Source organism: Lutra lutra, chromosome 9, assembly GCF_902655055.1.
Source record: "Lutra lutra chromosome 9, mLutLut1.2, whole genome shotgun sequence".
Taxonomy (NCBI): domain Eukaryota; kingdom Metazoa; phylum Chordata; class Mammalia; order Carnivora; family Mustelidae; genus Lutra; species Lutra lutra.
In genome coordinates this window covers 134,556,827-134,570,448 of record NC_062286.1, presented here as the reverse complement: position 1 = coordinate 134,570,448, position 13,622 = coordinate 134,556,827, and the positions used below count along the sequence as shown (strand labels likewise).

The window sequence follows — 13,622 nt, the reverse complement described above, 5'->3', positions numbered from 1 at the left end:
ACCAACAGCTGGGACTCCAACAGCTGGAAACTTGGAAATGCTCGTTCTTGGGCCTCGCCCCAGACTTACTGAGTCCGAAACTCTGGGGCGGACCAGCCGTCTGTGTTCTAGCGAGCCCTCCAGGTGACAGTGCACGATAAAGTGGGCAGAACCCTGGCGCAGGGGCCTTTGGCTATTGATCCTAGTTGTTGCTCTTAGGATCCACGTGATCACTGTCCCCTTTATTTCACTAGCCGGGCAGGGGACCCGCCCAGCGCTCTGCTGATCTGCCCGCCGCTGATGCTCAGCTGGGGTTTCTCCCCAAGCCCGTCGCGCCCGGCGCACCCAACCCCCAACCGCAGCTCGACGCGGTCCCCTCTGCTAGAGCATCCCGGCGACCCGGGAGCGACGCCTTGGGGACCAGACGCCCAGGGCGGCAGGTGCAAAGGCGCCCGAGCCGGGGAGGCCAAACGCGTCCGCCACGACCTCAGGGGTGCGGGCCCGGCGCCAGCGGCCGCGGCCGGGGGTGGGGGCGCATCCCGAGCCGCCTGCGGCTGCCCAACCCGCCGGGACGTTTGCGCGCGGTCCAGATCCCGGGGGATTCCGCGGTCCCGGGCCGCGGGGCCGGGGCATCGGGATTGGCCCGCAGCTTCCCCCGGGAGCCGCGGAGGCAAAGCCAGGCTGGGGCGGCCGGGCCCGGCCAGCGCCCTCTAGGCAGCGGAAGTGGAGCTTGCTTTACATCCGTCCTCCCCGCCTGGCGGAGTTGGGAGAAGGAAGGCTGGGGGGTGTGGAAAAATAAAAGGAAAAGTCCCTGCACCATGTAGATCAGCGCCCCCCACCCTGGCACCCCGGCCGGCCGGGGACCTCCCAGTCTGTGGCCATGAATGCGAGCAGCGAGGGCGAGAGCTTCCCGGGCTCGGTGCAAAGTAAGTGCTTTTCCGGGCGCAGTGCGCGCTCCGGGGCCCAGTGCGCGCTCCGGGGCCCGGGCCCAAGCACGTCTGCGACGCAGCGAGCAGGCCCGGGGCCCCGAAATCGGGGTGACGGCCCCGAGCCGGCGTCTCGGGCACCGCGGCGGGCGGCTGGGCAGGGGGCGCCGGAGTGGGCTTGGGATGGGGGCACCCAAGCCAGTGCAAGGCGGGGGGCGCTCTCCAGCCTCGCAAGACCCCTTGTAAGGGAACGGTGGGGGAGGGCATGCCGTTCAGACAATCGCCACCCCCTCGGGGCATTCCCCGCCCCCCCAGGCGGAGTTTGGGGGGATTTGGGGGTAACTGCCATTACGCTGATGGGAAAACTTCTGCCTCGGTGGCTCCAAATCCTTGAAGTCTGGGGATCCGAGGGTTTCGTGAGGTCTGGCGGGCTGGGCTTGCCGGCACACTGGAAAGCCTTTTACATATTAAAGGTGAAGATCTGAATGGGAAATGGGGCGGTGGTCACTTTGAGTTTGGGATTCATTTTAATTTTCCTGATGGGGTCAGCAGCCTTATTCAAGTACCTGATTTCGCCCGCGGCATTGTTTTCCAAAGTGTGGTCCAGAGACCGAGCGCAAACCAGCCACCTGAGAGCGGGAGCGCTTCTTTAAAAAAAAGAAAAAAGAAAAAAGCTCCCTGGGCCCCACCCATTAGATGGGGTCGTGGGGGAGGGGATCTGTGGCCAGACCCGGAGTGGTTCGGTTGCAGAGTTTGAGAACGACCCCCTGCCCTGGCACAGGGCTTTGCAGACACATAGCACATAGTAAGCGCTTAGCTTGTTAGCTGTTGTGCAGACACTGCCTCCCAGACTTGGCTGGGTATTCCTTGCATAACTTGTGAGAAGCACAGATTTCTCTAAACACCAGCCCCTCCTGCACCCTACCTCCGTTAGGACTCAGTATCTCCCAAGTGGGGCACAGATAAGTCCATGTTTAACACGCGGACACACAAACATACACAAAACCCAATTGTTGTGATGCCATTACAAGTTTGGAGAACGTGGTAGAGATAAAGGAATTCTTGTTGCTGTTGAGCTCCTACCTGTACCCAGTGTTTTCTATTTGGTCTGTTAATTCTCACTGCAAATGCAGGAGGTTAGGTATATTTTATCATTCCAAATTTTCAGAGAGGGATACTGTCCCATCTAATAGGGTATCTCAGGAATAACTCCACCAGGTATCATACAGGGGCATGGGGATCCCTGGTCTGGCCCTTTACAAGCACCATCTTATTTAATCCTCTTACCTATCCTATAGAACAGAAACTTCTACCCATTTTACAGATGAGAGAGACCAAGCCCAAGTCACTGTTTGTAAATTGTAATGTCAAGATTCTAAGGAAAGTCTAGGTCATTGTTTATGTGCTTGCCACACACTGGAGACATTGTCATTAAAACCCTTTCATACCAGGCATCAATCTTGTTGCGTCATTAAGGAATCCTCATCAGTGCTGACACCTCATCTTCTGGTTCATTTTCCTTTTAGTCTCATGGGCATTTTAGCTGCAGGGAGGAGGTCCTGTTCCAGAGGAATAGAAAAGGCTTCATTCCTTTCACCCATTGATATGATGTATTTAAGTGCACAAGCGCTCTGCAAAACGGTTTAGAAAATACTATGGCGCAGGGCACCTGGGTGGCTCAGTGGGTTAAGCCTCTGCCTTTGGCTCAGGTCATGATCTCAGGGTCCTAGGATTGATTCCTGCATCGGGTGCTCTTGCTCAGCAGGGAGCCTGCTTCCCCCCCTCCCTCTCTCTGCCTGCCTCTCTGCCTACTTGAGATCTCTCTCTGTCTGTCAAATAAATAAATAAAAAATAGTAAAAGGAAAAAAAAGAAAATATTATGACACAGCCCAGACCAGCTCTCCTTAGCAAGTCAACCAAATTGTATTTCCACAGAGATTTTTTTTGTCAGCTCGACTTGGGAAAATTGAACATAATATAAATATTTATAAATTTTCAGAAAGTTATGATTCATATATACCAACCGTATATACACAAAGGTAGTTCTCATGTGATTTAGATTTCAGGAAATTTAGAAATAATATAAAGACCTTATCAGTACCAAGATTATGATGCATAGATAACATGGAATAGTGTGTTATTAGATGATTATATATATTTTTAAAGATTTATTTATTTGAGAGTGGGAGAGAGAAAGAGAGAGTGGGGAGGGGGCAGAGGGAGAGAATCTGAGGCAGGCTCCCCACTGAGCACAGAGCCCACAGCAGGGCTCCATCCCACCACCCATGACATGACCTGAGCCGAAACCAAGAGTTGGGCACTTAACCACCCAGGCACCTTTTAAATAATTATACTTATAAAAATTTTAGTGATCTAGCCACAATGCTTATGTGATATTATGTGGGGAGAAGACTAATTTTATAGTACATTATGATCTTAATTTTTAAGCATAAAGAAAATAAATGGAACAAAATAATTTGTAATGTTCATGGTACACATGGGTGGAAAGATTGTGACTGATTTTCCCCCTGCTTCTTCTGTTCCAAATTTTCTGTTATAAACATGAGTTTCCTTATAATAAGGCAGGAAAATTTTTAAAAATAAAAATGAAGGTTGTCATATTAGAGACTTATTAATTGGTTGTATTTCTTCATTTAACCAACCTTTCCATCACACTTTCTTTTTTTTTTTTTTTAAGATTTTATTTATTTATTTGACAGAGAGAGATCACAAGTAGATGGAGAGGCAGGCAGAGAGAGAGAGAGGGAAGCAGGCTCCCTGCTGAGCAGAGAGCCCGATGAGGGCCTCGATCCCAGGACCCTGAGATCATGACCTGAGCCGAAGGCAGCGGCTTAACCCACTGAGCCACCCAGGCGCCCTCCATCACACTTTCTAATATAGTAACACAAGTATTAACTCTTGGCATCATTACTATCGAGAAACAATGTCCCTATCAGTTAGGAATGAATTTTGGCTACAAGTAACCAACTGAACTATACCAGCCTAATGAGAAGTCTGAAATTAGTTGATGCAGGGGATCAAGGGATCAGCATCTGTAGCGATCTTAGCATTTTCCTCATAGTGAAAATAGGGTTGCAGAAGCTCCTGGCATCACATTTGCACTTAAGACCAAAAGAAGAGGGAACCAGTGCCATTCATGTCTGATCCCTTTTTATCATGAAAGGCCAAACTTCCCAGAAGTTCCCAAGCATGTGAGGGACCAAGATCATTAGTAGTTGTCCTGGCAGGGTCCGGGGCAGGAAGCAGGTAAAAGCAGAGGGACTGGGCGCCTGGGTGGCTCAGTGGGTTAAGCTGCTGCCTTCGGCTCAGGTCATGATCCCAGGGTCCTGGGATCGAGTCCCACATCGGGCTCTCTGCTCAGCAGGGAGCCTGCTTCCCTCTCTCTCTCTCTCTGCCTGCCTCTCTGTCTACTTGTGATCTCTCTCTGTCAAATAAATAAATAAAATCTTTGAAAAAAAAAAAAGGCAGAGGGATTGACTTTCATAATGACTGGGGAATAAAACTAACTTTCTTTGGGATGGGACATGGCTACTGGTCCTTCAAAGTACAAGCAGTCCTGCACATCAAAGAACTAACTTTTTTTTTTATAAGATTTTATTTATTTATTTGTCGGAGAAAGGGAGCATAAGCAGGGGGATCAGCAGGCAAGGGAAAAGCAGGCTCCCTGCTGAGCAAGGAGCCCCATGTGGGACTCGATCCCAGGACCCTGGGATCATGACCTGAGCCAAAGGTAGATGCTTAACTGACTGGGCCACCCAGGCATCCCTCAAAGAACTTTCTTGCATAAAATGCCACTAGTGCCCCTGCGGGCAACAGTCACTTGGGTCTGGGAACATTGCTACTAAGAGAGAAGACGGGAATAGAAGGGACATCGGGCCAGCCACTAGCCATCTCTGCCACGGTGCCCTTTTTTCTACCATGAATCTGGTTGGTGTTATAATTTCAAGCTGTTTGAAATTTGTTAATTAATTAATTAACCTCTGGCTTTCCCTTTGTCCCGTGGAGTCCCAGGTGGCACGACGGTGCTGGTTGAGCTCACTCCGGACATCCACATCTGTGGCATTTGCAAGCAGCAGTTTAACAACCTGGATGCCTTTGTAGCTCACAAGCAGAGTGGCTGTCAACTGACCAGCACGTCCGGGGCAGCCCCCAGCGCAGTCCAGTTTGTATCCGAAGAAACGGTGCCTGCCACCCAAACTCAGACCACCACCAGAACCATCACCTCTGAGACCCAGACGATCACAGGTACAGCCGCGACGGTGGGAGAAACTGTTAGAGTTGGCCCGGTTATGTCCCAAACACCTCCGTGGAACTTATTAAAAATATAGATTCCCAGGGTCCACCCTGTAGGCTGGCGGATTCATTATTTTTAACAAGCTCCACTGGGAAGCCAGCTGCCCAGCCAGGTTTGGGAACTGCTGGGTGGCAACATTAACTGTTAGCAGTTATAGATGTTGTCATATGTTAAAACAGACAAAAAACAGATTTCTAAAACAAAAACTTGTATACATCAAGAAAAAAAAAATACTTGCAGGAAATGCATGAAAAAAAAAAGTAGTTATTTTGGGTGGTGGGAGTGTGGGTTTGACCTTAAAATTTGCATTATTTTTATAAAGGGACAAAAAACATGTTTTGTTTTGTTTTTTTAATTTACAGGTAGGTTTTGATGCCTCCCCACTCCCCCCTCCCTTGCTGCCAGCTAGGAACATAGAAAAGTTCATCCTAGTTCTTGGTTGTGTTCATTTACTCCACCAAAAATAAATTACAGATGGATCTAAAATTTAAATGTGCACAGTGAAACCATAAAATTGTAGAGTAAATATGCACACACACACACAGACACACACTCGCACTAACATTACCTGTACTTACACCTCTAGGATCTGTCTCAAGGGACTAGACAGACAAGTTTAAAAATGTGAAGTCACCCATTTATGAAATAGATAGCGGAGATGCTGCCAGATCCTGCGGGGAAACAGAGAATGTATTCCGTAGCTAAAGGCATTCAGATTTTTAAATTAAAGTATATGGGATTTCTGGCTGGCTCAGTTGGTGGGATATGTCACTCTTGATCTCAGGGTTGTGAGTTTGAGCCCCACGTTGGGTGTAGAGACTTAAAAATAAAGTCTTTAAAAAATAATCATATATATATTGGTATATATATCAATACTACGCCTACCAAAAGACAAGCTGGAGTCCTCTGGCAAAAGAAAAAGCATCAGGAATGTGGCTACAAATAAAGTTAAAATTTTCCCAAAGTAAAAACAATGTATAAAACTAAAGACCATAAAAAAAAAATAAAAAATAAAAATAAAAAAAATTTTTAAAATAAAAAATAAAAAAATAAAAAAAACTAAAGACCAACAACTAGGGGAACAAACTGCAGCACAGATGACTAAGGCATAATGTCCTTCATATATAAAGAATTCCTAAAATCAATAAGAGTAGAGAAAAAGAATCAAATGAAAATGTCAGCAAAGGGCAGCAGATAATATACAAGAGACCACTGAACAAAGAAGGATGCTCTGTCACCTTAGAATTAAATTAATGTGAGTCAAAAGAAGGGCTGGGACAGGATACTGCTTTCATTTTCTGGGGATGTAAATTCATATAACTTGGACAATTTTGTGATGTCTTTTAAATTCAACATCTTAAATTTAAAATCTTCCAAATTTTAAAATGTACATAAACACCTTTACCTAGTAAGTCCACTTATCCCCTAAAATTTCATAAACAGATGTATAAGGGTGTTCATTTACTATATAGGCTATAAAGAAAGTGGTACCTTTGTATGTATACATCAAGAGAAAATCAGATAAATAAACATCAGAGATTCGGACAGTGAAATACGACTTAACCTTGAAAAGGGGAGCTAGGAGCTTTGTAGAGACACAGAAAGATTCTTGGGGGGAAGTGTAAAAACACACATATGGATGCATACCTAGTATTATATTCCAGGCAAGCTTCTAGAACAGGAATGAGGCAGGTAATGTTAATGAAAGAAGCAAAAGCTGTGCGAAAGGTAAAGGGGACTGGTGGGGACTGTGGTTTAAGTAGAATAAATACATATGACTCATCCGAAGGGACAGCTGCCCTTTGGATCTGGTCAGATATTTGGGTTTTTCAGAGAAGCTGAAAAATATAAAATTTCCGAAATTTTAAAACTTTGTTGGCCAAACGAAATACATCCATAAGCCTGACTGAGCCCACAGGCTTTCTCTAGACTCTTCTCTGACAGTATTTAGCAGATAGTTAATCTGGATCTGGAGGGTGAAAGAACATGGCGGGGCGGCACCAACTTTCACCACCTTGATTTTGTATTGGTGTGGTGGTTGGATTTTTTGGCCAATAAGCAAAGTTTTGGGGTTGTCTCCTTAATGCATCCAAAATGTTTCTCCCAAGTCTTTAAAACACTGAACTATTATTACCGGATGACTTCACAAGCCTTAAGAAAAGCACCTTGAGGTTGTCCCACTTTCACGCGAGTTTATCTTAATTATCATCCCAGAGGAAGTCACCAAGAAAGTGTTAAAGCTAAAAACCACCTTAGCAGTGGGTTTTCTTATTTTACGGCTGGACAGAGGGAAGCTACAGGTGGGAGAAGACCACAAGTTCAAGACAGTTGCAGGACTTAGGCATTTTGGCTTTTAGCCTTGTGGTCTTCTCCCTATTCACCGTCCTCAGAGTCAAACTCCCAGTAACCCTGCACACAGGGTGTGAAACCCATAAAACGTCAGGAGGCGTCAAGGCCCACACTTTATTTTTGGCCATTGCACCTTTCCAGGTTCTGAGGCTTCGCTTATGCTGTTCCCTCTGCCCAAAATACTTTTCCCGACAGATGATCTTGTTTCATCTCAGGACACTCCCCTTCACTCTGTACAGCAGCAGCCAAGATGAAGTCCTCTCTTTTCCAACTGAGCCACGTTTCTTTGCCTCAGAGCCTGAGTATGTGTTGTACCCCCTGCCTGAAACTGACTCTGCCTGAAACGTCCGAGCTGAGCTTAAAGGCATCTCGTCAGAGACCCCTTCTCTGTTTCCCCCAGACTAGCGCCATGAGGTCAGGGGCTGCACCCCTCCTGCCCACCGCCGGATCCTCAGCACCGGTCCTTGCTGGGAGAATGAGCAGCTGCCCCAATCTCCCATCCATCAGTAAAGCTGACCCCACACCCACGTACTGGCTCCTCCTTCTGTCCTAGGTCTTTGCTCAAAGACTCTCACCCTCCCCTTGGCATTTCCACTGCCCTGTGCCCACTCACTGGGGGCATGCCTGGGCTTTGCCGGCCACCCTGTATGCTCAGGCCAGGCCTGGAGACCTCGGTGCACCTAGCTCACGGTGGCACCCCTGGAACGGTGGTGCGGGGAGCTACACAGTCCAGAGACAGGCTGCTGGGCTTGCATCTCTGCCTGCCACCCTCCACCCCAGACTGCGGGCAAGTTGCCCTCTGCTCTCTTCTTAATAGTTCTCATCTGTAGAAAGGGGTTCGAGTGGCACCTAATACTATTAGGTAATAGAATTAGGTGCCTATTACCTAATAGTCGTTGTGTTATTGGAGGACTCTGTAATAATCCACATAAACGGTCTGGGATGGAATAATTGGGCTCAGTAAACAACCGCTTTTATTAACGTCGAGATTAATGAACAGGTGGCGAGATTTGCAGTCTGTTCTGTCTCTGGCTGACTCAGCGGCTCTTCCTCCTCGTTCCAGGCTCTCTGCCTCAAAACAAGCAGAAGCCTGCTTTTCCCCCTTTCACACTGTTTTCTTTTTGTTTTCTGGGCCCAACTCCCCACCTGCACGGGCTTCAGTGCTCCCTACAGGGGCTGTTCCCCACCCTCCTGTGGACCGAGGTCCCCTGAGAGCTTGTTAAAGATGCTGGGGCCCAGGCTCAGCTTCGTCGAAGCTCTGGGGCTGAGGTTCAGGCATCTGTTTTTTGTTTTTAAGATTTTATTTATTTGACAGAGAGACTCAGCAAAAGGGGGAACACAGGTAGGGGGAGCGGGAGAGGAAGAAGCAGGCTCCCCACCGAGCAGAAAGCCCGATGCGGGGCTCCATCTCAGCACCTGGGATCATGACCCGAGCCAGAGGCAGACACTTAACGAGTGAGCCACCCAGGCATCTGTGTTTCTAACACGCTCCTTGGGGAACCCAAGTCCCAGCCAGCGTGGAAATCTCTCACTGCCCAAGGCCAGAGTGGGACACCCGACACTAGCAGATTTCTCCAAATGCTCTCACCCAGACGTTGCCCAAACTTGTCTGTGCCTCTTGGGCTGTGTGATTAAAGCCAAACCCTTCCTCACTCCGCTCATCTCTGTCCCCCATCACTGTCTGGTAAAAGTAAGTAATTAGATTACTTTAATTTATATTTAAGTAAAATGTATTCGCTGCCTGTTAACCTTGAAAGCTGATTTTTGTTTGGCACTTGGTTTAAGAACTTTCCTACAGGTGCGGTAACATTGGATATCGATGCCGGTGGAAACAGCCTCCCACTTGCGTTTTCTAAGTTCTGCAAACTTTGGAGCATAGGAGTTAGGCCCCTGAGTTGGCATCTTGGCCACATAGGGACTTAGGAGCCTCATGACTGTGGCCAACTATAAGAGCTCCTGGTGTCTCATCTTTCAAGAGGGGACAAGAATAAATAGGAAGACCACAGGGCTTGGTAGTTAAAGGGTTTAGGCCCGGTTACCTGAGCTGAGTTCCCTGGGGCAGCACTTGCTGACGAGGTAGCTAACCTTGGGCACGTAACAGGATCTCAGTGTCTGCTGCCCCACATGTAACATGACAGTAGTCCCCTCAATGCGAGACACTTAGAGCTGTCAGGGTTAGCTCTCCTGACTTACCAAATCAGGGGGGTCTGAAAATGAAATGAAACAGCACAGAGAAAATGTGACTGCAGAACCCGGCTCATGACCAGCCCCCAGCCAGTAGTACTCGAATTGATCTCTTGACCCAGAAGGGTCTTTCTCTTCCCTTCTGGTTAATTCCTACTCATTTGGTCCCGAATTAAAAGTCACCTCCACCTAGAAGCTAGCCATGATTTCTCCTCTCCCTCCCTCCCACCGAGGTTAGGTGTTTCACCACTCGCCCCCCCCACCCCACCCCAGCATTTATTTATCTCACTTGTTATTAACCAGTAATTTGGTGACACACAATCTCTAGTTGACTAGAGATGTGGATTCAGATGCTGTCAGAGGCCAGACAGCAGCAGTGATTGCGGCAACATATATGCCGCCATGGGGAGTGGGAGGGCCTGTGGACACCCAGCTGAGAAAGGAAAGCAGCCCGACAGCCAGGAACCATCAGGAGCTGGGCTGGCTCTCATAGGCGGGCCGTGCTGTTCTCCTGGTGAACAAACAGTTCACAGAACATCAGCATGAGCTGGGAACCGTGGTGGAACAAGGCCCCTCCTCCTGTCTAAGCCACAAGATACCAAACATCCCCTCCCCCACTGATCTGAGTGACGGTTGCTTCTCTCCCTATGCCAGATGCGCCTTCTCTGCTCAGTATTAAGATACCAAACCCTGGGGCGCCTGGGTGGCTCAGTGGGTTAAGCCGCTGCCTTCGGCTCAGGTCATGATCCCAGGTCCTGGGTTCAAGCCCCACATCGGGCTTTCTGCTCAGCAGGGAGTCTGCTTCCTCCTCTCTCTCTGCCTGCCTCTCTGCCTACTTGTGATTTCTCTCTGTCAAATAAATAAATAAAATCTTTAAAAAAAAAAAAAAAAAAGATACCAAACCCTAGGGTCTTCCCTACTTCCTGACAGCTCCCAGGCGGGCCTCCACTCTCCCTGCACCTCCCTAACATGAATCCCCAACCAGGAATGAGTCCTTCGTAGCAGCCCTGTCACGGAGATACCGTGTGACATGGTCTGAGGTTTCCCTTATGCCACTGAACCACAGACTTCAACCACAGCCATGTCCCTGGTGGTCTCTGGCCAGAAGACGTTGACCTGGGAAGACCCAGCCACCTCACTGATTTTGAAAACCTTGAAAGAGAATCTGAAGGCTCAGTTTGGCCTGTGGGCCCCAGATGAATGGTTTAATTTCTAGTTTACTAGATTGTAAACCTCCCTGCCAGCAGGGACCTAATCCATCTTGTTTACCTGCCCTCCCCCACCCCCAGCCCCATCACTGGGCCTGGGACACCATAGACACTCAATAAACCAGTTAATGCAATGAGCTAAGGAAAGGGCAGCTGGGAGCATTAAATTAAATGAGTGTGCATGTGGCCTGTGGCGTGGGGTGTGCCCCATTGGGAGGGTCCAGCAAGGGCAGCGTTGGGACTGTTGTGTGCCGGATGCTGGAACCAAGGCAGCAGGGATGCTCACCCTTGGAGCATTCCAAGCCCGTGGGGGAGGAGAATTTGGCGATGAGACCTGCAAGCCCGGCCGTCTGTGACAAGCATAACCTTGTGCAGAGGGTTAATGGAGTAGATTGGTCCCAGTGGGGAAAGCCAGAAGGAAGATTGTGAGTGAGATCAAAGGTATACTTGGCCTTGAAAGACTCCCTGGCCTTTGGGAGGAAGATGGTGGGAAGGGGGCATTTCCTAATGGTGGTAGAGAAGTGGGGAAGCTCAGGGTAAGATGTGGTAACGGTGGCTAGAGAGGACAAGAGTATATGTGGTAGGAGCCATGCTTCAGCTCTGGCCTTCATTCCAAAGGAGCTGGGGAGCCATCGAAGGTTGTTGAGCAGGTGAGCAATTGAGTAAGTCAGACTAATGATTGGCTTGGAGGATCTGACCGGAGGAGGAACAGCTGACTCTGATGTAGTGCTTATTTGCCATCTCTTTCCTCAGCATTCGATATGAACCACAGGTCAGGTATTAAGAATTATTATCCCCATTTTACCAATAACCAGCTCAGACACAAAAGGGTGAAAAGCCTGCCCAAGATGCCAAAGGCAGAAAGTGGCAAATCTGAGCTTCCTGGGGGGCAGAATCTTTGCTCTTGACCACCCCTCGGAAGAGTCTTCATGACTGTTTCTCAAACTTGTTCATGCCTCAGAACCGCCCCCCACCCAAAGCTCTGGTGAACCGCGCAGATACCCGGAACCCTCTCCCCTTGGGGTAACATCTCTGTGGCTCTGAGCAGGGTCCGGAATTTAAGCCAGCCAGTGAGGGCTTGGTTTGAAGTACTGAATCGAGTCTGCATTATAAAGAGATCCCCAGGGGCGCCAGGGTGGCTCAGTGGGTTAAAGGCTCTGCCTTTGGCTCAGGTCATGATCCCAGGGTCCTGGGATCGAGCCCTGCTTTGGGTTCTCTGCTCGGCAGGGTGCCTGCTTCCTCCTCACTCTCTGCCTGTCTCTCTGCCTACTTGTGATCTCTGTCTGTCAAATAAATAAATAAAGAGATCCCAGATGGAGCTCAAGATCCTAAGAAGTTTGTCTGCCTGACTGCCCCCAAGCTTAATGCCCCCCCCACCCTCCACCCAAGGGAAGTTCACACCAAAGAACAGTATCTTAGTCCCAATTCCTACCTTCAGGGCAAGCAGTTCCGATTGGCTAGGCTCCTGTCAGGTATCTGCTTCTGGACCAATCAGCTGTGGCAGAGAGAGGGCACGAAGTCAGGGATGGGAGCCTGGAGGAGGGCTCTCAGGTTGGGGTGGGGGGGGGTGCCTCTTGGCCGGTGGGGTCCCTGTGCACCACGTGTGTGAAAACCCTTTTCTCTCAGGAGATGAATTCTGAGTTTGGAATTGGATCCAGAACCCTAAATGTGAATCCTAAGCGCAGTCAACGTAGGAAGGAAAGAGCCATAGATTTGAATATATGACAGTGTAGTAATACTCTTGATCTGTAAAGCTCATGTACAAGTCAATGAGAAAAAAAGTGAAATTCAATAGGAAAGAAAAAAAAGGAGCTAATAGCATAAACAGGGAATTCAGTGTAGAAGGAATGGGGCTGGATAAAAAATGTTGAAAGGGATTCATCCTCACCAATTATAAAGGAAATGCACATGAAACTAACCTGAGCTCATTTTGTCCTGTCACATAGCTGGGAAGAGCTAGTGAAAATAAAGGGAAAAATGTAAACTGATACAGATTTTTGGGAAAGATCTTATAATTATTTATCAGCAAGCAATTAAATGACCATACCATTCCGACCAGTTCTTCAACTTTTAGAAGAATGTATCCAAACAAACTTCAGGTCAGTTAAAAAATTGGGATAGGTGTTATTTATAAAAGTAGTACTTAGAAACCAGCTCAGTGTCAAAGACGGGGGAATAGATCATTTAACCATGCCACAACCAAAATGAAGGAATAGTATGTAGCCATTTGAAACTGTGTTTTGGATGAATGATAGGGTGGCAAATGGCTTCAAATGGTGGAATTTTTTAGCAAAAAAAAAAGACTATAAATGATTTAAGCCACAATGCCAGTTTTATACTTTTAAAAAATCTCCATACAAAGAAATGTCTTAGCCATTAGGTTGATCATTAAGTCACAAAGGTCCTCTAAGCCCCTGTCCTTTGTCAAGATCTGCGTTAGGTGCTGGGAGACAGTGATGGAAAGGACAGGCGTGTCCTCGGGTGGTTCATCCAGCCAAAGGGAGGAGGATGGCCATTAAGTAATTTCCCAAGTAATTATTTGATCACAGTAGAGATAAGTGTTTTAGAGAAACGTACAGTATACAGTGAGCATATAATGAAGGCGTGTGTATTGTCATGCGATATATTGCCTTGGCCGCTTTGGGCAGCTTTTCCTTTCTT

General features: G+C 48.1%; 1 protein-coding gene across 3 annotated transcripts in view; it reads left to right on the top strand.

Moving 5' to 3' along the window:
- The first annotated feature begins 521 nt into the window (after window positions 1–521).
- ZFP64 (ZFP64 zinc finger protein) overlaps window positions 522–13,622 on the top strand; it is an 88,336-nt gene continuing 75,235 nt past the window's right edge. For 2 of the 3 annotated variants that reach the window (XM_047745331.1, XM_047745327.1), the window contains exons 1-2: window positions 522–905; window positions 4,932–5,171. In XM_047745331.1, coding sequence (XP_047601287.1) covers window positions 860–905; window positions 4,932–5,171 — 286 coding nt within the window. In that variant the 5' untranslated portion in view covers window positions 522–859. The remainder of the gene's footprint in view (window positions 906–4,931; window positions 5,172–13,622) is intronic. The other variant, XM_047745328.1, reaches the window with a different exon arrangement.